This window comes from Poecilia reticulata, chromosome 20 (genome assembly GCF_904066995.2).
Source record: "Poecilia reticulata chromosome 20, P_reticulata-male-v2, whole genome shotgun sequence".
NCBI classification, from domain to species: Eukaryota; Metazoa; Chordata; class Actinopteri; order Cyprinodontiformes; family Poeciliidae; genus Poecilia; species Poecilia reticulata.
In genome coordinates this window covers 6,397,344-6,423,908 of record NC_088849.1, presented here as the reverse complement: position 1 = coordinate 6,423,908, position 26,565 = coordinate 6,397,344, and the positions used below count along the sequence as shown (strand labels likewise).

Sequence of the window (26,565 nt, the reverse complement as noted above, 5' to 3'; positions counted from 1 at the left end):
AATGATAACATATGCAATATGATGACATATAATATAAATTATTTCTAAAAGACCTCCAAAAATAACTACAAACCTTGTCAGATGCAGTCTGTTTCTTGTTATACTTGCGTTTTTTGTGTTCTGCTTTCCATTGGAACACATCGACCCATTTTATTTACCACATAAAGCCAAGCTGTCAAGATGAGTGCTTAACTCTTAGTGTTTGGCTTTGTTGAAGTTTATCACTGAAGGTTAGCTGAATGTGCAGCTCAGGACAACAAAGCCTCAGAAGTGACTGTGAAATAGATGCAGTCAAGGTAGGGGTTTGCTTTCAGCAGCCATGCACATTGAAGTGTTAATTCTGAACTCTATTTAGTTCAAATGCAAAGTGCTTCCTTGTGCATATTAAGGAGTTTTAGGCACATAAACAGCCTCTGTTGTTGGTCTGTGGCTCGGGGCGATGAGGCAGTGCACCCAGGGCCGTCCCAGGCGACAGCATGAAAGCCAGAGGGCAGATATGAAAACCCTAATTTGCCAACGGTTACTTTGTGAAACCGGGTTGACAGGTTGACGGCAAGCTGTGTGTAAAGGTTCTTGGGAAGTATGTCATTGTGAAGAAAACATTAAAATCCTCATTAATACATTATCTTTTTTACTACTACAAAGATGTGTACCTCACCATTTTGATTGAGGTAAACTGAAATATTGCCATCTGTCAAAACAAAAAGGATGTCGGTCAACATTTGTCCAGTGTTACATATGACAAAGGCTCTATTGTGGATATGTGAGCTCTGAGTCAAGTAGATCCATTTGCTGTAGGTCTGTTGCTCACTAGACTCTGAGACAGACAATCAATCCACCCATCCACCTAATTTTGCAGGGCCACTACGGAGATGGATGACAGTGATAAAAAGAGTGAGGGAAAACTTTTATGTCTCAATAATTGGACCTAGTTTTGCCACAGGTATTAAACACCTGATTTCCAACAAACCTTGACTGCAGAGGATGTACAGGCTTTTCAAGGATACTCTCTTCCCTTTGAGTCTGCCCCACCCTCTTTCTGCTGTTTATTCTGTCCTTTTTATCCCACAAGGGACACCAAAAAATGTTTTGAAGTTTTTCGTTTTTGTTTTTTTCTTTTGCTGGTCTTTTCTTCCTGTGTTTCCAGGTCTCTGAGTGTGGAGTTTTGACTTATGCTTTCTGAGTTTGCCTAATTTTTATTTTTATTTTTGCCTAACCAATTGAAGGACAAATCCTTTTGAAAGATTTTTCTGGAATATCTTTCACTTCTCCAACCCTCTTTCGGGTTTATAGAGAAGAATACTAATTCACTCTGTTTTACTGACTGATTGGCCTTTATTTTCCATGTTGATGGGGTGTGTAGGGAAAAATCTGATGATACCAGTCCCAATCATTATCCTTGTTGTCAGAACATTCACTTCATCTCTAGTCACCAGGCCACAGCAGGCCTCTGTTAGCCCAAACACATCACCGCTGCTACACATCCATCCCTTCAAAGGTGAGATTTTCTTGCACACAGCCTGGAGAAATAAAGGATGTGGGCAGCAAACAAAAAGATCTGTATTCTGTTTATCACAGAAACATGCTTGAAACTGAGTGCAGGCTGCCTGTCACGGCTTCCTGAATTAGTAACTAACTGCTAGCACTGCATGCTAATGTTAGCTTCCTCAAAGGAGTTGATGTGGGATTCCCTCCCTGTTTGGGAACAGGACCTCATTGATTTATTGCACTTTATTTGTGGGACATATGGAATAAAAACAGTGCTGACTCTTGTACAAGTTTCTCTGTGGTTATATTGTAGGTTATTTTTGCTGTCTTTTTTTGAACTCTTAACCCTGGTGAGCTCAATTACAATAGCACATCTCGGTTAATGCACTTTATTATATAGATTAACTTTTATAAAGACCGCTCTTCAAGAGATAACCTTTTTATGGTTCTTGATCTAGAAAACACATTTTATGCTCATTGCAGAGTTACTAAAAGGCTGATATGTACTTAAATGTTCAACACTGGAATGGATAACTTTCCATGGAATCAGAAATTAAGTAGCTCGTATTGAATTTTGACGTGTATGTTTGTTTATGAGAGAGAATGTAAAATATACTCTTGTAATCAAATGCCTGTGTGAAATACCTTTATTAATGAGGCTCATGAGGCTGTGTCGAATGTTTGGGCGAAACATAATCAGCATTATTTCATGTGTCTGCTCAGTGTTAATAACCCTTAAGCAATCAGTGGCTATTGAGCCCATCAAGGTCATAAAATGATTACAATATCTCTTTCCGTCTGTCTACAGAGATTCACTTTAATTGCTTTTAATGTCATCACTTTTTCTGCTCTCGCTTGATAACCCTGGCTTCTTTCTTGCTTTTCAGTCAGCAATGATCTTTTGTGTGTCTTGGAAAAATTGAAGAAGAAAAAAAAAGTATATATTTTTTTAACATTTTATTTCCCAGGGCTGGACGAAATTGAATTGCACATATGAGCATAGGTTATAATGTATTAATATACATGGAAGAATGTGTCAGGGGCGTAGTAGGAACTTTCTCCTCTGTCAGCACTGCGTAGGTAGCGCTCTTACACCGGCCTCTAATATGTGTGAATTCATTACCCGCGCCCAGGAGGGAAACTTCAAAGGTGGATGGGAACTTAGCCTTGTGGATTTGAAAGGGATGACTCTGTAATCTGGTTAAACTTTGCTTGCTCTGTGTATTTTCTCATTGCGATCCACATTGTCAGTGTTCCCACCATGTGTTCATCGTTCTTTTTTTTTTTTTCCTGTGGTGAACCGTCTTTACCAAAGTGAAATATATATGTGTGCTTTATTTTAGCTCATAATTAAGCAGAACAAACTAATTGTCTGCTTGGTATTATTGCATATATTTAAGCCTTTCATCTCGCTTTTCCCTTTGATTCCCGTTGCCCTGCTCCACTGCTGATGCACACCTTCCCAGTAAGAAAACGGGAGGATGTATTGTACATGTCACAGCATTTTTTTTTTTATTAATTTTTTTCTGCCACGTTACATTGAATTTCGAAGTTGTGTCATCATTTCCACTCTCGGTTTTTTTTTCTCTCTCTTTGCAAAAGCCAACCTTTGGGGGCAGTCTTCCCTTGCATCAACCCCATGTGACAGCACCTGCAATATGCATACGTTTCTAAAGCGCCGCCGGGCGCAGTTTGATGGTTATCTGGAATGCAAGTGATGGGCCAAGAGTGCTGGAGACTCTTTCTCTGAATATTTGATGCTCTTGATGAGCAGGAAAATACATAACTAAGCACTTTGTTGGATTGCTTGACTCATGGTGTGTTAGAAATAATGGACAGGAGGAAGAATAAAATATTAAAAACTGTAATAGCTTCAGAGTGAGGGGAGAAAGGGCTGTTCGCACCAATCTTGGTTTAAGGTCGATTCCATGGTTGATTCTTTAAAAAGAAGATGATTTTTTTTCTTCTACAAACAAAGTATTATCTAAGACCAACCTCTGCTAGTGTCAAAAACTGAGAAATGGTCCAAAACCTCCACGATGTCTCGGGAACGTCGAAGGGAGTGATGAATAGACAGACAGACAGATGGATGAAAAGACTAACAGTGTGTAGATGATATATGGTGATTCACGTCCATCACTCAACAAGTTTGAAGTCCTTGGATTCTCTGGAGTATGTGACTTCACTGTTCCACCTGCACTGTACATATAATAACTTTGTGCCACCGGTGCCCTTGCAGTAAAATGATGATAAATGGCAGCGAGAGGGGAGATGAAGCACTGTCCGTCTCTGTGAGTGTCAAGGTATGTATGTGTGTTTACTTTTCCCACTGTACAGTTCTTGGCTAAATATTTCATACCCTTAGGAATATAACTTCATTTCACAAAAGAAAAATGGCATGTTAACACCTGTCAAGTGACGGGAAAAGGATACAGCGTTTTAGGAATCTTAACTCTTATGTCTGAAGGAACCGTGCGGGGTAGGACTGCTCTGTTTGGATGGAAGCTCAACTGGAGACTGAAGCTCTACAGTGGAGCTTTGGGTAAATAGGTGCTGCGAGCAAATTTTGAGGCACCGCTGAATGGTTGCTACGGGAGATTCAGGATTCCTTAGACATTCGTGAAAGAGTGAAAACAACACTCCAGGTATGTTTTCAATGAGGACATAGCATATCATAATATGATAAAAAATAGTTTTTTTGGATAATGTTCCTCTTTTAAATGTTGAATTGGAGAAATGCAGCATTCATTTTTATTCAGCTCTCACATCACAATACTTAAAAAAAAAAGTTTGGTTCAATCACTGCTGCAAGTGTTTTGCTTTAAAAATTTCGAGACTGTAATTTTAGCTAACTCATCTTTGTAAAAACAACTCAAAATTAATCTCTTTAGATGTGAAAAGCAATTTTCCCAATTTTTACAATTGACTGAAGCCTTTACTTTGACTAAACCACTCTGATAGAGCAGCTCCATTCAGGTGTTCATTTGCTACTTAAAATTCCACCACATACAATGCATATTAAAGCTTGCCGTACTAAAGTAACTAATTGTGTAAATGTTCCCAGCGTATGAATATGTTTGCAAAGCCCCACTTTTTTCTTCCCTTTGTTAGCGCTGCTGTTGCATACAGCTGCTAATAGCCTCTGTTGTCTTGGTCCTTTCCCGTGCCACTTGGTGAGTGTTTTGGACAGGCGTTTTGCAGTGACGCCAATCCCAATCGCCCATTCAGCCGCGCAGATCACAGGTTCTGGTAGGCCGGTGTGTTCGGTGGGGTGGCGGGGGAAGAGAGCGGACGCGGAGAGGAGATCTTAAAAGAGGTTGTCAGAACTGCTTCTCATTTCCCCCCTCAGCTACCTCCTCTACATTTCTTCTCCTTCTTCACCTTGCTGCCAAAAGCCGGAAGGTGATCAAAGGAGGCCAACATGAAAGGCATCCCTGAATTTCTGCGTTTTTTTAATTTTTTTTTTAAATACTGTCTGCCAGCTCACTCCATTTAATGATATGGAAATACCGAACACAGCTTGTACCTACGCAACTGAAAAACGCTTGGCCTCAGTTGACTTTCTCTTTTCTTCCGCTTCCTCCTCAATCCCCCGCTTCGTTTCACCCGTTCAACATCATCTCTATCCATTCCCCCCGCTCATGCCTCTCCCCCAACAACCCCTCGGGCTTCCAGGTAGATAGCGCTTGATTGGCAGCTGCTGTGACAGTCAGTGGAACAGGCTGAAAGTGGATGAGTGTCAGCCTTGCTACAGGGGCTTAAAGCAGCATCTGTGTTGTCGCTCTCTCCTAGACGGAAAGAGAGAAGGAGAGAGAGGTCCATGAAATAAGACTGCCAGCTCCGTGCTTTTCCACGGTTCTCTCAACTGAAGCAGGTGGGAGCTAAATAGGTTTTTGAAACCGCTCTGGAGTTTATCCCGACCCTCGAAACTGGAAAATTCTTTTCTTCTTCCCCCAAATCTTTGTGCTTTCTCTCTGCCTTTTCATATCTCTGGTTTTGATTGGTGTGTTTCATTGTAGCCTCACGTTATTTAGAGTCTCCCTCAGCCTCGGCTGTCACGCCACTCGACAATTAGCCGTCGCGTCTCCTGGCCTAGAAAGTTTTCTCTCGCGTCAAAAACTTCTGAGTTCATCCCCAGCATCCTTTGTACAGTAGCTTAAAGGAGACGGTGAGTGAATAAAAAAGAGAGGGGAAAAAAAATCTAAAATAGAAATCAAAAAGAAGTGTGAACTTGTCTCTGTTCTGAAGTGGTTGCGATCAATTCCCAGGAGGAGGCGAGCGCTCTGTGATGGATTTCACTGCTTTAGCAGCTCGAGTTCTGTCTCACCGAAAGCAAAAATTGCATCAGTTCTCCCTCCGGCCACGTGTGCCTTGCTCTTCCTTACACAGACAGAGGTCAAAACGCCGCGAGAAAAAGCTCTGAGACATGCAAGAGAGACGTGTGAAAACCCGGTGTCTGATAAAATCTACCTGCTGTTCCAAAGACACTTCACAGTCTTCCAAGTAAGCTTCGTCAAATAAAAGTTGAAGCCTTCTCCAACTAAAAAACACAATTTTTGATAAGTAGATAAACCTAGTAATTTCTTTGTAAATTGACTAACCCTGCCACACGTTGCTTCATTGCATTATAGGAGCATGTGCTGCATGCGGTAAATAATGCTCTAGTGTCTTCTTCCTATTGAGACTCATACTTTAGAATACACAGTCAGCTAAGACAGACTGCAACCATTTGTTGAAGATTAATTGCCATGTGTTGTAACTCTGCCCCATGTACCACATACAGTTAAAACCAGACGTTTAAAAACATCAAACAAAAAAAATTAACAAATTTCTCTTGTTTGATGACCAAAATCATCTCTGTTCTCTAAATACCACAACAGTGAGCGAATATGTCAGATGTTTTTATTAATATCTTCAAAATCAAGCTGCGTGTGTGCCATTGGTCTGGTATTTACATAAATTCTAAGAAAGGTTTTGCAGCAATGAACCAATATTAACATTCTTTTATCTTTTGCCAAACCATGCAGACTCTCAGTCTGCACTGGTGAAGGGTCACTTACTTTGGTTTGCTTGAAAGCTTTGACTCATTCCAAGTTGTTTTCAAACATAATGCATCTTGTGATTACTTGGCCAAACATTTTTAAACATACCCATCCCAAGAATAACTAACTTTGTCTTCATCCCTCAGTAACAACTTCCACTTCAAAGAGAGTTTTATTCAAGGACAAATCAGCAGTTATGTGTGGATCTATTCACATTTTGCATCCTAACATCCTGGTTTGTAGCAGAATAAACTGCTCATTACTGGACGTCATAAATCCTGAATTCGGTGCAGGGATAGACTAAGTTGATTATGAAACAGAGTAGTGGGCAAGACAAGCCGACTTAATTAATGAGACTTTAAAAGTATTTAAAAATGAATAGTGCTTTCCCCCAGACAGCAACAACAGTATTAAGCACTTCCCTAAATGGGCAGCTGGCAGGCACATGGCTTGTCGAGTCGCTAAATGCTCCCAGTAACACATGAATGGGAGGCCTGATTATTTCATTGCTAATGATCCATTGGCCCGCACACATCACACTCGGCCAGCGTAAACGCCAAAAAGTCTTTTTGTCTTTCAGGCCCTCTTCTTTTCATCTCTATAAAAATATTTAGTGCATTAAGCCTTCTTCTTGGAAGAACTCAACCAAGACACACACACGCATGCACACGCACACACACACACACACATGTTCGCTTTTTACGCTTTAATCTCCCGTTTAAGTTTGTTTGCAGTCAAACCAAAAGCAAACCGTCTTTTACGCCTTCACTCGTGAATTCGCATATTTACCAATAAGCACGCCTGAGCTATGATGCCTCCTCTTATGTTGGTAGTAGCAGATCGCTTTCCTTTCTGATTGCCTCTCTGGTGTGCTGAGCACATTCGTGATAAACTCTTACAATCTGAGGAATGTAATTTTAACATCGGGATGGAACGTGATTAGGGTGAAATGAAAGCTTTCGGTGATAAAGAGGGTTCTCGGAGACGGCACCAGCACGCGGCAAAACATCTTAAGGGAAGGAAAAGAAGAGAGGGGGAAAAAAAAAAAAACAGGCTGCTTTAATTGTACAAAGCCAGCGTGAGAGACACTGCTGTGAATTACAGCCGCCGTAAACCACAGAGGCATACACGCAGAGCGGCGTGAATTCATATGCAGACACACACAAACACACAAACACGCTTAAGTGTAATACTCTTCTTGTGGATATGAACCAAATCAGAGAAGCAGAGACATTTCAGCTTGTTTGTATGCAGATTTTCCTGTGTTGGGGAGATGAAAAATAACAAATACATGGGAAAACTGTATATATATATATATATATATATATATATATATAATTTTTTTTTTGCTTTCAGATCAACCTAATGTGATATTCACGAATGACTAATTCTTTGTGTGCGTGTGTGTGTGTGTGGGTGTGTGTGTGTGTGTGTTTGCAGGTAGCAGAAAAATATTAAAAATAACTCATTTCAAGTCTTTAACATATGCGTTGTTGTTTTGTCTTGCATGCCGGCACATCTTTTTGCTGCTGTTTGGTTGCTTAGTCTGGATAGAGACGGAGGTTAATCCTCTTTTGAGAGGTTCAGCAGAGGATTCAGCTGAAAATGAAAAAGCCACTTGGCACTGTCGTGTCCTCCCTGCTACCAAAGGTTGTGCAGTATTGCATTCCTTCTGTCTTTGGAATTATTTCAGCGAGGGTCAAAATCCACGAGACATTCAGAAAGAATTTAAATCATTTGGGTACCTTCCACTGGTTGGCATTTTTTCTTCTTCTGCTGCTGAGTTATGTTACACATTTTCCTCTCGTTATTCTGCCATTTTGGCTCTGATAATGAGTGGTGGTGATCTGATCATGCGATGCTTTGGGGAGTTTATTCCATCAGGTTTGGGAAACGTGGCAACTAATCACTTTTTGTTAGAACAGAGTAGCAGCTTGTCCTGGGAGCCAAACCTGGCAACCCGGAGCAACCCATGCCATTACAGAAACACACGTTTCCGAGATAAGCCATGTTGCTAAATTCCCCCAAAAGAACAAATTATTTGTAATAAAATTCCACAACGACACGTTACTTTGGAGTGAAATGATGCCACTTGGAGCGATTTTTGGCTGTAGCGAATGCAGAGCGTCTGGCACTCCAGTTAATGCGCCATTGTGCGGATAAAAAGATACAGTATGTGAAAGCATTTGTGTCATTGTCTCCTCAGCTGGTTGCAGTGTACGAAGAGCAGGATCCACACAATGGAGGGGACGGAACCAGCGCCAGCTCCACGGGAACGCACAGCCCAGAGCCGTTTGCCAGCGAGATGAATTCAGCGTCAGCATTCCAGCCCTACCAAGCTGCAAGCGAGATCGAGGTCACAACATCTGCTCTGCGATCAAGTAAGTCCAACGCGGGCCTGGAAATACGCTTAGCTTGGAGAGTGAGAAAATGCGTGACACCGGGGCCACAGGAGTGAGACGATTTTCTACAAATATTTATTTCTGATGAGCTTTTCACCGTTTTGCAAAATGTGGTCAGAGTAGGATATTCCAGTTCAGGTGCGAATCTCCCATGTGTCAACATGTTTTATGGTTGTCTAATTCTAAGATGGACTTGGTGCCAAAAGGTGATGGATATTTTCCGTTTATGTGTTTTATCAAGTAGAAAGGTTTCCTAAAACTCCAATTGTGTTTTGTAAATAATCTCTGCTCTCTCCAGAAATGTTCAATTCAAGTTTGATCAATACAAGTATGTCCAATTTGGACCGGAGATGATCAAACATAGTTCTGAAACAATAAATAACTGTGGTATTTTCCATAAGCTTAGCTCTGATGGGAACATACAAATAAGATGCTAATTTTGTTAGCTTAAACCTAACCTAAAGCTAACGGAGTCGCATCATTCTCAGAGTTCTTTCAAAAATGTTCTCGTTTTTAACTTTATCAACTTTAAAGTCTTCTACAGAGTTCCCAAAATGATTCTTCAAGGTTTTTGTAGATTACTTCTGTCGGTTAGCTTATCTAGGTCTTTATAAATCATTTCTGTCACACACACAACAAAAAAACTCAAGAACTACTACCCTTTCCACTTCAAAATAAGAGTCTTATAGATACAAGCCATATCCAGAAGTCATAGTAACTTAGACTTACTTCACACAACTTAAAGTGATGCTAACAACTAATTTATTGCTGTCTGTTACTTTAATATCAAGAGATCTTGTTGCATCTCTAAAAATGAATTCTTAAGCATCTTTTAAGTTCTTCCCTAATGTTTTTACAAGATAAACTAATCTTACACTTCTGGAATAATGCAGTAACTAAGGCCTTAAAAAGCATAAGTGTGTTCAAACTGACAAAGACAAATAATAGTTAACTTCTAACATTCAAGGCCAATTTCAGTCTAGTGCTAAACTTTACCATATTTGGTTTGTTATGTAGGATGCCGTTCATGTATACAGTGCAAGTTTCAAAACGTTTAGAATTCTCTTCAAACTCTATCCTAATAATCACGAATTGTTTTAGTTGCTACATAACAGAACAATCTAATGCCGAGTTCCCAGCAATCACACTAAATATGTCAACATATTTTCAGGTATCAGTTTCATTTGTATGCAATAACAGTACCAGCTGTTCTAACATCCTGATTTAAAAATTCTTCCCAAGGCCATGGCAAACTCAATTTATTTATTTCTTTTTTGCAATAAGGTTTTTACAAATACAAACTTTATAGAAGAGTAATGCAAGAAAGTTAATTTTGATCCGATTTAGCAAATGAACAGAACAGATTGTACTTTAACTTTAAACCATGTGAAAATACCAAAAAATATTTACTTTTTAGTCATCTTTTTGGTTTGTGAAAGCATTTCTTCCTGCCCTACAGTAGCAGACAAGATGTAGTGATTTATATACAATGTGGAACCATAGGCACCCGTCTCATAGTGTCACATTTGAAGCACAGTAAGAACCCAGATTCGGGAAGCAGCTCGGAGTCGGCAGGAAATATGTTTTGAGGGAGAAACCAAGACTCCGCACAGCAGGGAAGAAGCCTAATGTAAACCACAAAACATGAAGCAACATGACAAGACTCGGAGCACAAACAACGTCAGCAGTGTAGGTGAAGGGTGATGATGACAAAGATGCACTAAGCAAAGAAAACGGGAGCATAATCCCACATGGGATGATACAGGTAGTAGCAATCAATCACCACGGCCCTGCTGAGGCCCCGGGCAGAAACAAATCAAAACCGAGAAGCTGTTCTGGTGAAATAACTTTTTATTTGACAAATGCAAATAAAACACAAAAAGTACAGAGTAGGACAAAAGGATTACCTGAACCAATTGACTACAACAGACACAATGTCTCGGTAGATTATCTCTTCTTCTTTGGAAACAATAAGTGGAATTTACAATCCAAGACTTCCGAGGCATCCTGCAACTTTTAGATCAGTCTGTGCTCAAAAAGCCATAATGGACACTGTATTATGGCATTTTTTTTATTTCTATAAAATATTTTTATTAGAATAAAACAGGAAATTTGGTTTATGTTGCATGAAATATATTGATATATTATGTGTATACACAATACATCTGTTTAGTCCCACTGCTAAACAATGTAATCATGCCCAGAAGTTTTAAGGTTGAAAAATGTTTTTTTTTTGCAAACTTTAGTTTGTACAATGTTCAAATAAACGCATTTAATTTGACATTCAAGGAAAATAAATGTTATGAAGGAAAAACACACACACAAACACAGACACTTGCCATTTGCTTTAGCTCAGAAACAAAAACTGCTGGCATCAGTTCTGCGATCGTATCGTTACCTCGAGGGAACGCGTTAATGACGACAGGAAAACTGATCTCACTCTGTTATTCTGATTGAATTAGAAGAACAGAATGGTTGCCTTAAAGCGGCATGGTGCTTAAAATCATCCTTCATTGTCAGCCACGGTTACCTTCAGGAAAACACACGCCGTCGCCGTCACTTTGCATCAGACGAGCTTCACAGGCAAATAATACGTTTTTGTCCGGGTCATCTATTTATTGAGTCATCATTATGAGTTTACAAGTTTGAAGGACACGGATGTAATGAATGACGAACTAGAAGATATTTTATTTCCCATATTATTGTAAAAAAAGAATGGATGACATCAGTGGGACATTTGCCCGCTCTATCGGACCAGAAGGGGGGAAGTTAAGTGTTTTGGTCCAACTGTATGTACTTCCTCATAGCCGTGGACAGTTGCTCCCCAAAACTATCCGTCTTGCTCTCTGGCTGTAAATCCAGCTTCTGGAAGTTGAGTAGTTGGAGGAGTAGTTTTCCGCATACACAAACACATCTACGAGACTCAGACAAATCACGCAACATGTCCAGTAGGGGAGAAAAATTTGCCTTTGGGGTTGTGGCATGAAGGGATGGGCGACACGAGAACACAATGATGCAGTTATTGTCACCCAAATACGACAATGAAAACCGATTTTGGTACGTCGACCATTCAGAACCCTTAAACGATCTGCCACCAGAGCAGTGCTTGGTCAGGAATGGCAGACTTTTGGATGCACGCTTGGTATCAAAAAGGGCAGCAAAGAAGTTATTTCTCTCTAAGAAAAACATTTCTGTATATCCGACATCTTTCCCAGTGATCTACAGTCCAGACTGGAATGAAGTTGTTTTCTTTGAAGTCTCCTCCCGACTTTCAGATTGTCTGAAAGAATTGCTGTCCAGACAAGAAAAGCTAACAACGAAATACCCTGCGGCAAACAATTTGAGGGGTTGGCTCTTGTTTAAGCGTCTGTACTCACAAATCACTTTCCTATCAGTAAAGAATTGGATCTCAATCTTTTCAGAGCGTTTGGTGATGGAAAAGCTTTTTATTCCTGCACATTGGAGTGCCATGTCACAAGGTAGAAGTGATAACTGTGGTTCGAAAATATTAGAAAAGTCCACCGATTTTAATCCAGTCACGAAATGTCGTCAATCCTTAAGGCGAGTGAACAAAAATAAATGTGAACTGACATTACTGATAAAGCCAGAACAGGCCACTATCTATCAGGAATTGGCATGGAAATTAATATCCAGTATATCAGAGAAAGTTCAACACTGGACCTTTTTCTTTTCATGGCTATTTTGAAAAACTTCATGCATTTCTTAAGACAGGCTTTACAAATGTGTTCAACATTTTTTACTGAACTATTGTATAAAATCTGGCAAAAAGATGGTTGCACATTGAAGCTTGTGGGACAAAAAATATTTAGCTATTTTTGGGTTAAAATGGAATCAAAAGTGAAGATGGCTGAATTGATCACAGATGTGTTTCATACCGTAGACAAACTGTAAGGCACACATGTCAAACTCGAGGCCCGTGGCCTGCCACAGTTTTCTATGTGTCCCTCTATATTCCAGCCTAAACACCAAGTCTGCTTAAATATCATGTTGTCAATCAAGTCAAAGAAGTTTTTGTTTACTGCCAAATTATATCAATCAGTCCCACCAGTTTCTTGAGAATTATTGTGGAAATTTATGCAAAATCGACAAATCCCCACACTTTTGTTGCACTGATACAAATTGCCAAAATCACAAAAAGCATCACGAAATCCTGGACGGACTGGAAATATGTTCAGTAATATTTAATTTTAATAATTCATTGATATTTTAACAGTTTGGTGAACAGTTTTTATGAATACATTCTGGCACAACTGGCCCTTTGAGAGCATTCATGATCTTGATTTGGCCCATAACGAAAATGAGTTTGACACCTAATACCAGATAATTTTTCTTAGTGGAAAAAGTATATTTAAAAAAAAAAAAATTCTGCACAAACTTTTGAGAGGCAGTTAATGCAAAGTTCAAATCCATGATGTCAGCTAATAGCTAGCTTATGTTCAACATCAAATCCCGATACTATTGGATTTGTTGAAATTAGGAAACAAAATTACAATCAGACTGACTTACAAACACATCGAGATTCATGAAAGTGGATTAAAAGAATGAAATAATTGAAATAACCTGTATTGTGTCAGTTGGCTGTCCTCAAAAAAGCTTAGCGTGAACACTCCATAAATCATAACAAATACCATCTTCTTTTTTACTTACAATTTGAATATACTTTCCAATAATTATTCAGAGTGTGTTTTAATTTAAAGGGGTGCTGGTTGGGGCGATACACACTTGCTACATGGTCAGGCAGATGAACAAGACTGGCAGGAGAAGGTCCCTCCTGGGATGCAGATGAGCAAATTACTGCCAGTAATATTTCATATCAGACTTGAAAGCATTGCAGTGGTGCCCTTGGCAGCTGTACTCTGAGGCAGAGAATTATGTCTATTTAAAATCATTATCTTCTAGAGCCATATTGATCCCCTCTTCCTTCACAGAACTCCCAAAGTCCCAAACTCTACCTCCCTGGTTTTTTTTTTGTCCTCCTCCGATCCGTTGGTTTCATCTCGGTAGCCTATTGCTAATAATTGGATTGGAGATGGGATGTAAATTACAATAATGAATGCAATTTTCCTGTAATTATACAGATGCCAGAGCAGTCTCCCCCGTTTCGCATTAAATCCGATCTTGTAAAAGTAAAAGAAAATGTTTGAAACTTTAAATTGAAACAGGATTTTGAAGGTACGCCTTCTATTCTTAACGGTCGTGTTTTTCATTTTTTTTGTCGCACGTTTCTGTCGACAAGTAAACACAAGGCAGAAATAGAACATGCTAGCAACTTTGTGATGCTTATTTGAGGCTGAAGTTACTTAGCAACTAAAAGTTAGCTACTAAGTGATGGAGGTTATTCCTTTCTAAAGTTACCTGTGAGCAAAGTTTCACGTTCTAAAAGATGAAACTAATACAGATGAAACTAATACAGAAAAATGCCCAGATTTTCTGCAATTATCCCAATTTTTTTTGACTCTTGCAGCTGGAGAGTCAAAAAAAAAAAAAAAGAAGCTATTCCCCACAACATTTTAAATTTTTGTGCATTTGTCACATCAAACTCCGGGATTGCAGATGTTTGCAAATCACATAAAACCATTTCAACACACATGCATATGTCAGGTCGAGCCTAAAAGGCTTTCCCTGTGCTTGCCTCATCATTTTGGCCTCAGTTGTTGAAACTCTTTGGCGACAGGGTTGCTGAAACGCCATTGAAAGCACTGCCTGTGCAGGAAGGCTGATACCTCAAAGAGAAAGGCCTTCATCTAATCAGTAGGGCTTAGTGATCTGTCACTGTGGAGACCGCCTGCCACCAGCCAAGGCCATATTAAAGTCACTGCAGAAGAGGTGACGGACGCAGTGAGAAAAACTGAGAGTACATCTCAGAGCACAGTGAATTAGTCCAATTTTAACATATACTGCCTCACCAAAGTAACCAAGCCAAGACAGGTAATCTATAACACATGTATTGTTTTGCAGATATTTGCTCTAAGACACTGTTTTGAAGTCAATTTGTTCTCTCTCTCTCTCTCTTTCTCTCTCTTTTGCAACATTTCTCTCTATTCCAGAAATATCTTATCAATCTTTCACTTCAGTTGAAATTGCTGAGCTTATAACAGTGGCATTTTTGCATCAGCTGATTAGTCTGATGGTTCATTTAACTAATTCTTTTCTGTATCGGTGTTTGACCCCAACGTTTTGCATTTTTCTACACGTTAATGACATTTTTTTTAACACATTAATTTAAATGCAACAACATGACATATATTTCTGTATATTGTTTTAAGAGTAATAAGAAAAACATTTTGGTTTTTGAAGTTCAAGTCTGTAAGTATTTTTATTCAAATAAAAAAAATACACGTGTAATTCTTTGAACTAGACATTCAAGTGTTACAAAAGAATGATTTCTAATCTCTTATTTTAGTAAAGATGTAATCTGCTGATTATTTTTTATTTCTCTTGTGATGTAAGATATAAAGAAAGCATTTAAAGTATATTTTTTCTTCTTGCATTCCTCTATTTTGGGAGCAGAAGCAAACTGTTGTCTAAGTGAACAGAAAATACATTAATACTTGGTTTAGCATCTTGTATTGGCATGCTAGCACTATTTCCTTGAGTATTCTGTGGAGAAGTTTGTTCATTAACTTGAAAATGGCTCGTATTGCATCCTCTTCGCTCAGCAACAACATCCACCCTGAAGACTGTTAGTAATTAGTTCCTTAATAGAATCTACATTCAGAAATTTTTGCTTTATTTTTCGGAAGTATGAAGTTAGTTTGTTTCATTACCGGTCTCGAAAGCTTTTTGTCCCCCTTTCCCAGTGATAATCTAGCTACGTTATAAATTCATAACAGCTAAAATCGTTTAAAAAGACTGTAGTCTCAGCAGAAAGCCTGTTATTAGCTACCTGAAAGCTCCAGTCATCTCATGATCCTACTTACAGTTGCAAGGTTAGAGGAAAACATGGCGTCCATGGTCGATGTTGGTGTGAAACAGCTGAGGAGTGGCTGTTCGTTATTAGCCAAGCTCTCATTAATAGGGTCTTGATATAATTCAAAGCAGATTATAGCTAATGACTCCAATTGGCTAGATGGTGTTGGCAGTGCGAGCGTCAGTCTCCACTTAGCGCTGATGGGAATGCGCTACTACTGCGAATCCTTTTGTTGCTCCTGCCAGAACCCTAATAAAACTACAGCTAAGCGGCGGAATCATGTGAATGTGTGTATGAGTGGAGTGTGTGACCGTGCTTGACTGCTTTATTGCTTCCTGGGCCGCGCTCTGCAAGTCATTTGACTGAGGAAAAAGTAAACAACAACAAATCAACTTTTGGCATGTTACATAAACTCCACTGCGACCGATTGTAACCCGGGGACAAAGATCTTGAGAAAAAGAGACGGGGCAGGTCTGAACTGACCGGTGTTGTTTCAGCATTAAGCTGAAGAATATCTAAAAATGAAGAGTCTCTGAAAGGGCGCATTAAGAAATCTGTTTCAGAGAGCTACTAACTTTTTTTCCCCCAACCTCCCAAATATGTTTTTACTTTATGAAAGTAACACCTCCAAAAAGAGCTGAATATGGAAAATTACTGAGAATACAGCAAACATATGTTGATTAGTGGCAGTTTTTCCTTTAGTATCATCATGGGGTTTCTTTTTTTTTTCTTTCTTTTTTTTTAAGTATTAAAAAAAAATCCCAGATGTGATAGTTCTTCACATTTGCAATTTATTGTTTTGACTGCTAGAAAACTCCCCCGAAAGCCTAAGAGGAGATTTCTAGACATAAATAATTTCCACAGCTAAGTCAATGCAACATTGAGTTGTTCTCTCCTATACTTCCTGAAGGAATACATGTCCTTGTTTTTTAAAAAAGACATGTTTTAATTTTCATTTTATGTGAAATCTATTAATTTGTACTTTTAAAAACAACAAAATTTGACCAGGATTTCACAATTTAAATAGATCTAAAAAAATTAACAAATAAAATCACAGGCAAAAATGCAGTAAAATTAGTAAAGTACCCATTCAGTTGGTTAAACAGCACTAAAAGCTGTTAAGCATCTCATATTCCAGATTAAATTGTTGCAAATTAGATTTTATACCAGCATTTATCTGTTTGTCAAGTTTCACCGTGCCTCAAATTTTTCAACAGAAAGACCATGATTTGATTAGGAACTTTTTATCACCAGATAATCCGGCAGAAGCAAAACATTTTGCAAGCTGATGTTTGCTAAGCTTCATAAAACTGAACTTCATTCACATCTTGAGTTCATTCTAACAGCTCATTACAGTGTTGAGCAGATTTAGTGAACTTTAATGTTTTGTCTGCACAATGAAGAGTATTTGCTTCCTACAATTGCCTCACCTGGGGCAGTGTAAACGAGATGAACAGCAATGGGGTGAATATGCACATTTGGGGAATGAGAGCTTTTCGTAAGAAGGGTATGAAAAAATATCATCCATATATGTTTTGGTTTTAAGAAGGGACGAGTCAAGTTCTGCTCAATTTGCTGCCTCCGTAGCAGAAAAGTGAAGTTTTCATGTTAGCAATATAGCTGGCTCCAGTTGGCGCTGAGAACCATCTGTTCAGCCTCAGTCACAGTAAATCCATCACTGTCCTTTTATCGTGTTCTGTTTCACGTTAGCTGGATTCAGATATAATGTGCACCAATGCTCTGTGGAAATCCCAAAATGCTCCCCCTTGCAACATCGTTCTTCAGATATGATTACGTTCAGAGAGACCCTGATTTGGCTTGCAGTCACGGGTCGGATCAGAGTAAAACATTTGTTTTCTACTCGTCACTCAGAAGGGCTTTCTTTGGAGGCTTTTTGAGTATCGTAGTCGATTTAATTTGACAATGTACGACTATTACCCTGCGGACATAATGTGCTCTAGCGATGAGATGACTTGGCGACGATGTGTGTGATGGAAGAAATGATAAACAGTTTTAAAATGTCCAGATGTAAAGATTATAGAAGGTTTGGGTCCCTTGTAATAACTTAAATTATTTATTTGAGAAGAGAAAATGGCAAAAACAAAATGTGCAAATAAAACTGAACCTTGTGGCAAATTGTAGTGAATTTAATTTTTAGTTTTAACTTTTTGCCAACGAAAAACATACATTTTAATCTAGATACTGGAGTTTCACATCATTATTCATACATGCAAACAGTTTTTTAAAGCTGCTTTTATACACTGTATGTATTTATATACACCTCTCCTGTTCAGAAACAACCAATCAGAGCTAGGAGGATGGTCTTAGTGCTGTCACCATGTTTGCCTACACGCTGCTCAATGTGCTAATAGTGAAGAAACAATTTACAGTTGTATGAAAACTATTTATCTTCTCTTATTGGTGGCCATGATAACTAGCTTGCACATTCATTTCAGGCTCTAGTGTGGGGAAGAAGCCTTAAGAAAAGAGCAAGAGGGAGGGTGTGAGCAGCACTTACACAAGCATGATTAACTGCGGTAAGACCTTGCTCCTTGCGCCGATTGGTTGTTTCTGAGCGAGAGCGGTGTATTTCTGCTGCTAGTAGTAGCAGAAAAACATGAAATATATTGATTATAAAAATTACACAGCGCAGCTTTAAAGCAGAGCAGTAACTTCCATTCTTTTTACTTTGGGCATCAGGTTTGTACTTCGTACATTTCCATTAGGACAGATCTTCTTTCATTTATAACCGTGTCCATACGCCTCACATTCCGACACGGAGCCGGTCCAGAAAAAGAAGAAAATCACCCCGGAGCTCCGGGTTGGCTTTAATAATTACGTTGAGCTTTCTGCCCACTTCCTAAAGCCTTCTGGGCCAGGTTGTCCTTGTCACGTGGAATTCGGTCAGGAAGCGCAGATCAAACCTCCGACCAGCTGAACTGAAGGGTCTCATTCAAGAGAGCATTTGCAGCTTCGGGAACCGATGCGGTGGAGCGTTTGACTGCCGAGCAACACGCCACAGCTCTAGCATGGCTGCTTTTCTTCTTCTTCAGGCTGGGTCAAAAGGTCATTTATAACTTAACTCGGTTCAGGCTGGCCAGTTATATCTTTCTGAAAGAAAAAAAAAATGTCCAGACTGTTTCTGAACCTTAGATCATCATTGTGTTCCTACCAGCCTTGGTTAAACTATAGGAAATGACATTAAATATGTTTACATTTTTTGGAAGAACATATAGAGTTATTTCCTTTTAGGATCAAAAAATCTTTCACTGCAGTGTTTTACAGACTGTTCTGTCTACCCTACTGTATTAAAGTATGATGATTACTTATCCCCTGGTTATGTAGCCCAGAAGATTGAAAAAAACTACAAAAAAAAAGAAAAAGTCTTAACCGCTTCTAGTGGTAAGACTGCTGTTCTGCAACCGCTGTTTCCTTCTGACTGCAGTAAACGTCGTAAACCTAACGTATGCTGGCACGAACAGAACACCCGCTGCATGTTTAAAGTCCAATAAAGCCTCAGTAAAGTCAAACCTGATCGTTTATGATGTAAAAGTGATTTATGAATGTTTATTTGCCTGACCTAACTTCTCTTAAACTCTAAGCACACTCAGAGCTTTATTTTGAACGGAGTATTATTATTTTTTTAAAACTGTAACCTACGCACAAGTCAGCCCGTCTGGTTTTACCCAGAATACTTTTTTTAAATTTTTTATTCAAGTGCCAGCATACAGAGGAACAGGCTGAGATATATTGCTTTTGCGCATGATGTTTCTATTTTACAGTCCCCTGGTTTGGATTTCTGTGAAAATCTCGTGTACTTTAATCACGCTGTGACTGATCTTGGTCATTTATATCTAAAACAGCCTCTACATGTCAGGAATAACATCTGTTTCTAGGTGTCTTGGTTTGGCTTTTTCGAAAACTGTCATAATAAAGCTTCTTCAGCTGTAGGCTTATGAGTCCCTTTTTAGAATGATTTGTTCTGCAGTTTTGGAAAAAAAGGTGCTTCATTTAAAACTTTCAATTATATTTTTCTTTCAGCTCCCCATCCAATCAGATATCAAATCTACATGAGCTCCACATTCGTGTCCTGGCACTCGTGTTACTTTTAAACCAACAAACCAAATAACATTCGGTAAGCAAGGATTCAGATTGAAAACTTTGAGTCTTTTGTGAATTCGTTCTACAGATCCGCTGTTAAACTGCTCCACGTCTGTAAGGCGAACAAAAATAACCTGCATGGTTTAGATGTTGCATAACTGCTGGGAACTCGATTGTATTTATTTGCACGTCAAGCTCCAGATTTTCCTCACGCTGCGACTGTGACAATTAGATCAATGACATCTTAGGCGCAGTTGGCCAAAAGTAACTGTTGATGGCAGTTGGCCCTGAAAAAGTGGAGAATCTGGTAATGGTCTCAGCAGCGCACTGGGACAAAAAACTTTTCAAGTTTTCCTTTTGTACTATTTATTTCCAAGTCATTTGTAGAAAACAGGCATTTTTACTCCCTCATTAAGTCCTTCAAAATAAAGTTTTCTCATTGTAAATAAGTTTATGTGCCATTTTTGGAAGTCTAACACTTGTTAAACATAAAATAAGACCTATACTGTCTCATTAATATAAAAACAGAGCTTTTTATATTAATAAGTGTGTGTATAAATGAAAACTACTCTGTATAGTTTAAAAAAAGCAATTAAAATATTATGATTTACTGTTTAACCATGAATCGCCGACAGCAACACAAGCTAACAGTTTCCAAAAATATTTATTTTTCATATATTTTATACATTATTTTTATTTTATTTGTATCATTGAAACAAATCCCCCCCCAAATATTTTTACCAAAGTTTACCTTTGTAACCCAAATACACACAAAAATCAAATACTGTTTCAACACCATATTATATTTTATGGTATTTCAGTCTTATTATTGATTTTATTATGAGAGCAGTCTCTATATATCTTTGACAAGTTTATGTAAAATAACATGTTTGTTATTGAGAAAGTCAAAATGACAAACTTATGACTTTTGTGGAGCTGAACTTCTCTACAAGGAGAGAAGTGCAGGTTTGAAATCACAGCACCACATGTTTTTGGAACAGATTATACTCCAAACATTCAGCTGAGTTCACGTCTCAGGAAGCCTAAATAGAGAGAAGCTGATGCTTTTTTTGTTTTGTTTTTTTTTTTTTTAAGCTGTTTTTGATCCCAGGATTAATTCCTACATTTAAAAGGATAGTAAGTTTGATGTTTGTGTGCAGTTGTGGTCCTCCAGACTGGTAGTGCTGCTTCTTCTTCTGCATTTCCTAACCACAAAGCAGGCTGAGTGGGACTTACTACCTTTTTAGAGCGTACACTGCTAGACTTATCATAACAGAGGAGCATATAGAACACCATTAAAAAAAAAGAAGTAGATTCTCTTACTGTAGTTCTGTTTTTGCCTGAGGGTTTTTTGCTTTCTTGACAAGAAACTTTGAAGGTTTTGAAGTGAATCAGTTCCAGATACCAAGTTTTAGAATGTTTTTTTTAATTTTATTTTGTAGCTTTAGTTCATCTGATCAGAACACACAAACAGGAAAATGAGTGTGGTTCATATATTTAGCAATAAAAACCTAACCTGAATGCTTTTACTGCTGTTGTTCTTATTTGGGCAAAAGCAACACACATCGTCACACATGCAGACATTGACCTAAATCAGTCAGGTCTGACTTCTGGGTGTGAACTCTTTGCCTCCTTCTTTTCCTGGGATCCATGTTGTCTAGGAGAAACGGTCTCTCTCCCACACACACACACACACACACGCACACACTTCAGTGTTATTGTTGCTGAAGTATTTGAGTGTCTGCTGGAGATCCTGTCTCAGAGGGCATGAGGAAGGCTGACATCTTTTCCTCTCTCTTTCCAGTAGATTGTCTGTATTGTCTTTATGTCAAGAGAGAAGAATATTTCTCTCTCTATGTTTCTTATTGAGAATGAAAGCTGAATAGTGAATTCAGAAGTCGTGTGGGAACAAAGCTGCTTCCTACTTCATTCCTGCTTCAGTCCTCACAAACCAGAATTCCTCCAAGGCAGTTTTATTACTGAACCAGGGAGTGAGGCTAAAAGCTGGTTCTTAGCTGATTCTGTAGAAAGACTGGTGGGAACCTTTTGGTTTTCCACAGGCAGATAGCAACCTAGATGACATTTTGTTACATCACTGAAGCCGTCGCTTCCTGTAAATGTTGGTTTACAGGAAGCGTAGGGAATTGTAGTTAAAGGAGACTGATTTTTCTCTTTGGACCTTGCAGACAGAGAAAAGAAACGTTGTTGTACTCTACTGAAAATACCATGAGTTTCACACAACCAGATACGTTTTCATCCAGTTATCATCAGAATTTTGAGCAAACTTTTCAAATGTGGCAAAACGGGGGAAAAAAATTTAATTACCATATTTTCCGCACTATAAGGCGCACCGAATTATAAGGCGCATAGAATAGACGCTACAGTAGAGGTTGGAGTTATGTTATGCATCCACTAGATGGAGCTGCACTAAAGTGAATGTCAACTAAACAGTCCGACTCCGGTTGGCGAGGAGAGCCTTCCGCGACTGGGCCGTGGCGTGGCCGGACGATGGTCATCCTTCTCCGTTCGCGCACAGCATGTTTGTGGAGAACGTGGTGCTAAATGACCTGTCTAGAATGCAGACAGCCTGATTCTAGACAGTTGGCAGGTAGATAGGTCAGTCAAACTTTATTAACAAACCAACGTTCTGACAACTATCCCAGCATGCAGCGCACGCTTCTTCTTCTACGTGTGAAAATGAAGTCGGCGGCTGCTTACCGTAGTTGCTAGACCTGTTGTGGCTCAATATTGGTCGATATATAAGGCGCACCGGATTATAAGGCGCACTGTTGGCTTTTGAGGAAATTGAAGGTTTTTAGGTGGTCCTTATATTACGGAAAATACGGTACACCTTTCCATCTACTGGTTTTGGAGCAAATCAATCAAAGTGTTATTTGGTCAGACGTTGATGCAACGCAAGGCCTTTGTAAACAGGAAGTACTGGTTGCAAACTAGACCACACATCTTAGAGAAATGGAAAGAGTCATTGCCTCCAAGTTGGAGGCTTGGACTTAAAACCTCCAAATAAAATAAATAAAACCACAAGGGGGCGGGGGGGGCACTTAAAGCATAGCGGCCCTCCAGGCCTGTAATACCCTGGGGGGAAACCTTGGGTACAAAAACAACAGCTCTTTTTATTATTCTTTACAGGGCTTTTTTTTTACTTCTAAGTTCTAGTGAGTTTCTCAATGACACAGTGCTATCTAATATATTCATTTAATTTCGTTTTTAATTTCACATGTGCATGCACAAGTATATCAGAGGCTCTGAGGATGTTCAGTGTGCAGCTCAAGGACACTCTGGCAAACTGAATGGGGAGGAGAATTAAACTGCCAAAGTTTCAGCCTGACAGAAAACCACTGTGCAGCTGGGCTAATACCACCCCCAAGACAGAATGGTGATGGTTTTATGATTTCAGTTCGCATATATTGTTTTTCTTAAAAGATCTGCTCCTAAGTTATACCTTTGATAAAATGTCTTTATGGAAGATGTATCAATTGATGCTGTATTGCAGTTCTGTGTTTGTAATAAATACTTATAGCCTGCAGGGTTACATCTGGGGGACTGCTTAATATAGACTCTGTTTTTAAAGGCATGTAACCTTGAGGACCAAAAGTATTTTTGTGGTACAAAGAATAAAACTAAGTAGTTTTAGCTGCTGTTTTGCCTAAAAGCATTTTCCATCTATTTTAATTTAGATTGAATCTCAGTCTCATGGCAAAGGTCAGCAGTTCATATTTATTCAGAGTTGGTTTTGTGGTTTCATTTTCTGATGTTTCATCAGATTACACTGCTGCAATTCTAGAGAAGTAGAACTTTTTGTTGTTGTTGTTGCCATTTTCAGATTATTAGATGACCAGTTCTCCTTTTTAGACTTCCTCATATTTCATCTCTATCTCTAACACTTGAGGTTCCCACCACCCCCACTACGCCAATGTTCTCATCCAAAAATGAAATTCTTTGTCCCGCTGTGGATGATTCAGGTCAGTGTGTATGCTGTGGAAATCCCCATGCGCACAGAGGACATCAATATGTAGTCAGTGGTTAAAGAGAGAGCTAAAATTGCTCAGTACCATAATTTATTCAGACACTGAATTTGTCCATGCTTGAGAGGTTCAAAGTTGCCTGGGAAAAAAAAATAGCTTTTAGAGATTTCATGAAGCCATGGCCACTTGGCATTCATATTTAAATCAGGCTGATGTGAAAGCAAAAGCCCAAAATACACAAGGGCTTCGGGGCCACAAGAAAATAAAATATCCACATATAGCCTTTGTCTGCTTGGTCAGTGGTGCCTTAATGCTTAGCATGAGCAAACTTTTTGAGTAAGTTTGGACCTGACTGCATTAATTACCTAACCCATGGTTTCTCTGTTTGTAAATGTCCTGAAAAATATGAAATAGAAGATGTACATTTTTTTTTCTTTTCCATCATGTTGTCTAAAAATCACATCGCAAATATTAAAATAAGGTTTCTGATGTTATTAGGGTGTTTTCACCTCTGATAGTCCGGTAGAATCGGTTCAATTAAGAAACAACATTTTCAGCTGGTGTGGTTCTCTGCCACACGGCACTGTTAAACGATCCAAACTATTGAAAAACCCATTTGCCTCCTTGCCTGTGATGGCGCAGCAACAAGAACTACTGAAGGGAACAACATGAAAACCTCTGAAGAAGACATGAGCACAACCTCCGTCTTCACAAGATAACAAAAATGGAGTGGCGTCAGATTTTAGCGGTTGTAGGATTTTTTCTCTCATCTTTGATAAAAGACCACTAGCCATTTTTCCTGCTAGCCATAGACTCGAGTGCTTGTTTTGGCTGTACTTACTCAGAATGTCCTGCGCTGCAGTTTGCTTCCTGCTTTTGGAGTGCTTTCCACTCTACTTGCACTTCCATAAATGCATTCGAACTGCACCAGAGTTCACTCTAACTGAACCGAGAGCTAGGTTTTTAGGCAGCCCATCTCCATCACACCTCCACAAACAAACCAGACTTTGTAGGCAAGCAAACTAAAATTAAATTTAAACAAACTAAACAGGGTTGGTGTGAATGCATCCTAAGTCACCTTAAGATTGCTGGGGTTTCTGTTGTGCTATTTCATGGTGATTTTAGCTGTGAAATAATGAGCAGTTATTTGGCATTTATATGCAGCCTGCTGCTTTATGATTGTTTGTATATATATATATATATAAATATATATATATGGCAGTGCTTTTACCCCATGGTGATTCCTATGAGGTAATTTCTCTTCTGTGTGAAAGTTAAATAAAGGACAAAGCAATGCGAGGTAATAGTCCCCGGAGAATACGACCTCTCTTTGCTAAATTTTAGTTTGTGTACATGTCCATGACCCTGTGGCCCCACCATAATCCCTCACTACAGGGGCTGGATTAGGGCCTCATTTTATTAGCCATCCACCCCAACTGTCTCATTCCGTCTTCAGTCTGGATCGATCACCGGCCCGCTCTGAAGTGGCGGTGCTGGATATTAAACGTGGGACCAGCCAAACCCTTTGGACTGCACGGATAATCCCATCACAAATTAAAAAGAGGAAAATTGGTTTGATAAAATGGGAGAGAAGTCTTCATGTGGTGACCTCCTTTACAGTCAACACATGGAAAAAAACAACAACAATACATTCCTTTATTTATCATGGGTAAAAAGCTGCTATAGAACTGTGCCACAATTTTATTAAAGAGGAGGATTTCATAAATGGAAATTCTGTCAACGTTTATGTAGCACATAACTCCGTCTATGTGTAAGGTTCTCCAGAGATTTTTGGAAGACATTCTTATAGCTATAAATAACAAAAACACATAACTAAATATTAGAGACTTTGTGTTTTTGAACAGAAAAGTCTTGTAAATGTACAACAAATGGAACTCTTTAGATTTTAAGGTAATGCATGTCTATGCCATGGAACACAAAACGGAAATGCCATCAATAAAAGTAATCTAAGAAACAAAAGATCACAAGCATCATCATATTTAGAGTATTATTTGCACACAATAAGCCTCCTTGCCTCTAGATGCAGTGACATTAAATGAAGTAAGATTTACATTGTCAAATTACATAATTTTAAAAAGCTTCTAGTACCTGAGCTTTGATGTGTTCTGGGAAATACATTGTTTTTCATCTATAGCAAGTCAATAGCCTTTTGTGAGAACACAAATGAGGCGTGGCATTATAACCACGTCCCTGTTTGGCTGCCAAAACAACAATCTGACCCACTGAGGAATGGACTCCATCAGACTCCTGAAAGTTACAAAGTTCAGTGGTATCTGCCACCAAGATGTTGGTACCATATTCTTTAAATAATGTAAGTTGTAGCCTTCATAGATTGGACTCATTTGCCCAGCAGGTCCCAACAGACTCTCAAGTTGATTGGGATAACTAGAAATTAGATGCCATATTGACTCCTCAGTCGTCTTGTTGAGCTCCTCACACCACTCCTGACCAATTTTTGGCTTTATGTCAGGGTAGATATTCCTCCTGAAAGAGCCCACAGCAGTTAGGGAATACTGTCTCCCTGTCGGGATGTACATGGTCTGTAGCAATACTTTAAAAGCGTGATGTCTAAAAGTAACATCCACTCAGATGGC

The 26,565-nt window shown here is 39.0% G+C and overlaps 1 protein-coding gene across 2 annotated transcripts in view; it reads left to right on the top strand.

Annotated features, from left to right (window-relative positions):
- LOC103482325 (partitioning defective 3 homolog) overlaps positions 1 to 26,565 on the top strand; it is a 388,210-nt gene that overhangs the window by 98,185 nt on the left and 263,460 nt on the right. For both annotated transcript variants that reach the window (XM_081602034.1, XM_008438421.3), the window contains exon 3: positions 8,737 to 8,911. In XM_081602034.1, the coding sequence (XP_081458160.1) occupies positions 8,737 to 8,911 (175 nt within the window). The remainder of the gene's footprint in view (positions 1 to 8,736; positions 8,912 to 26,565) is intronic.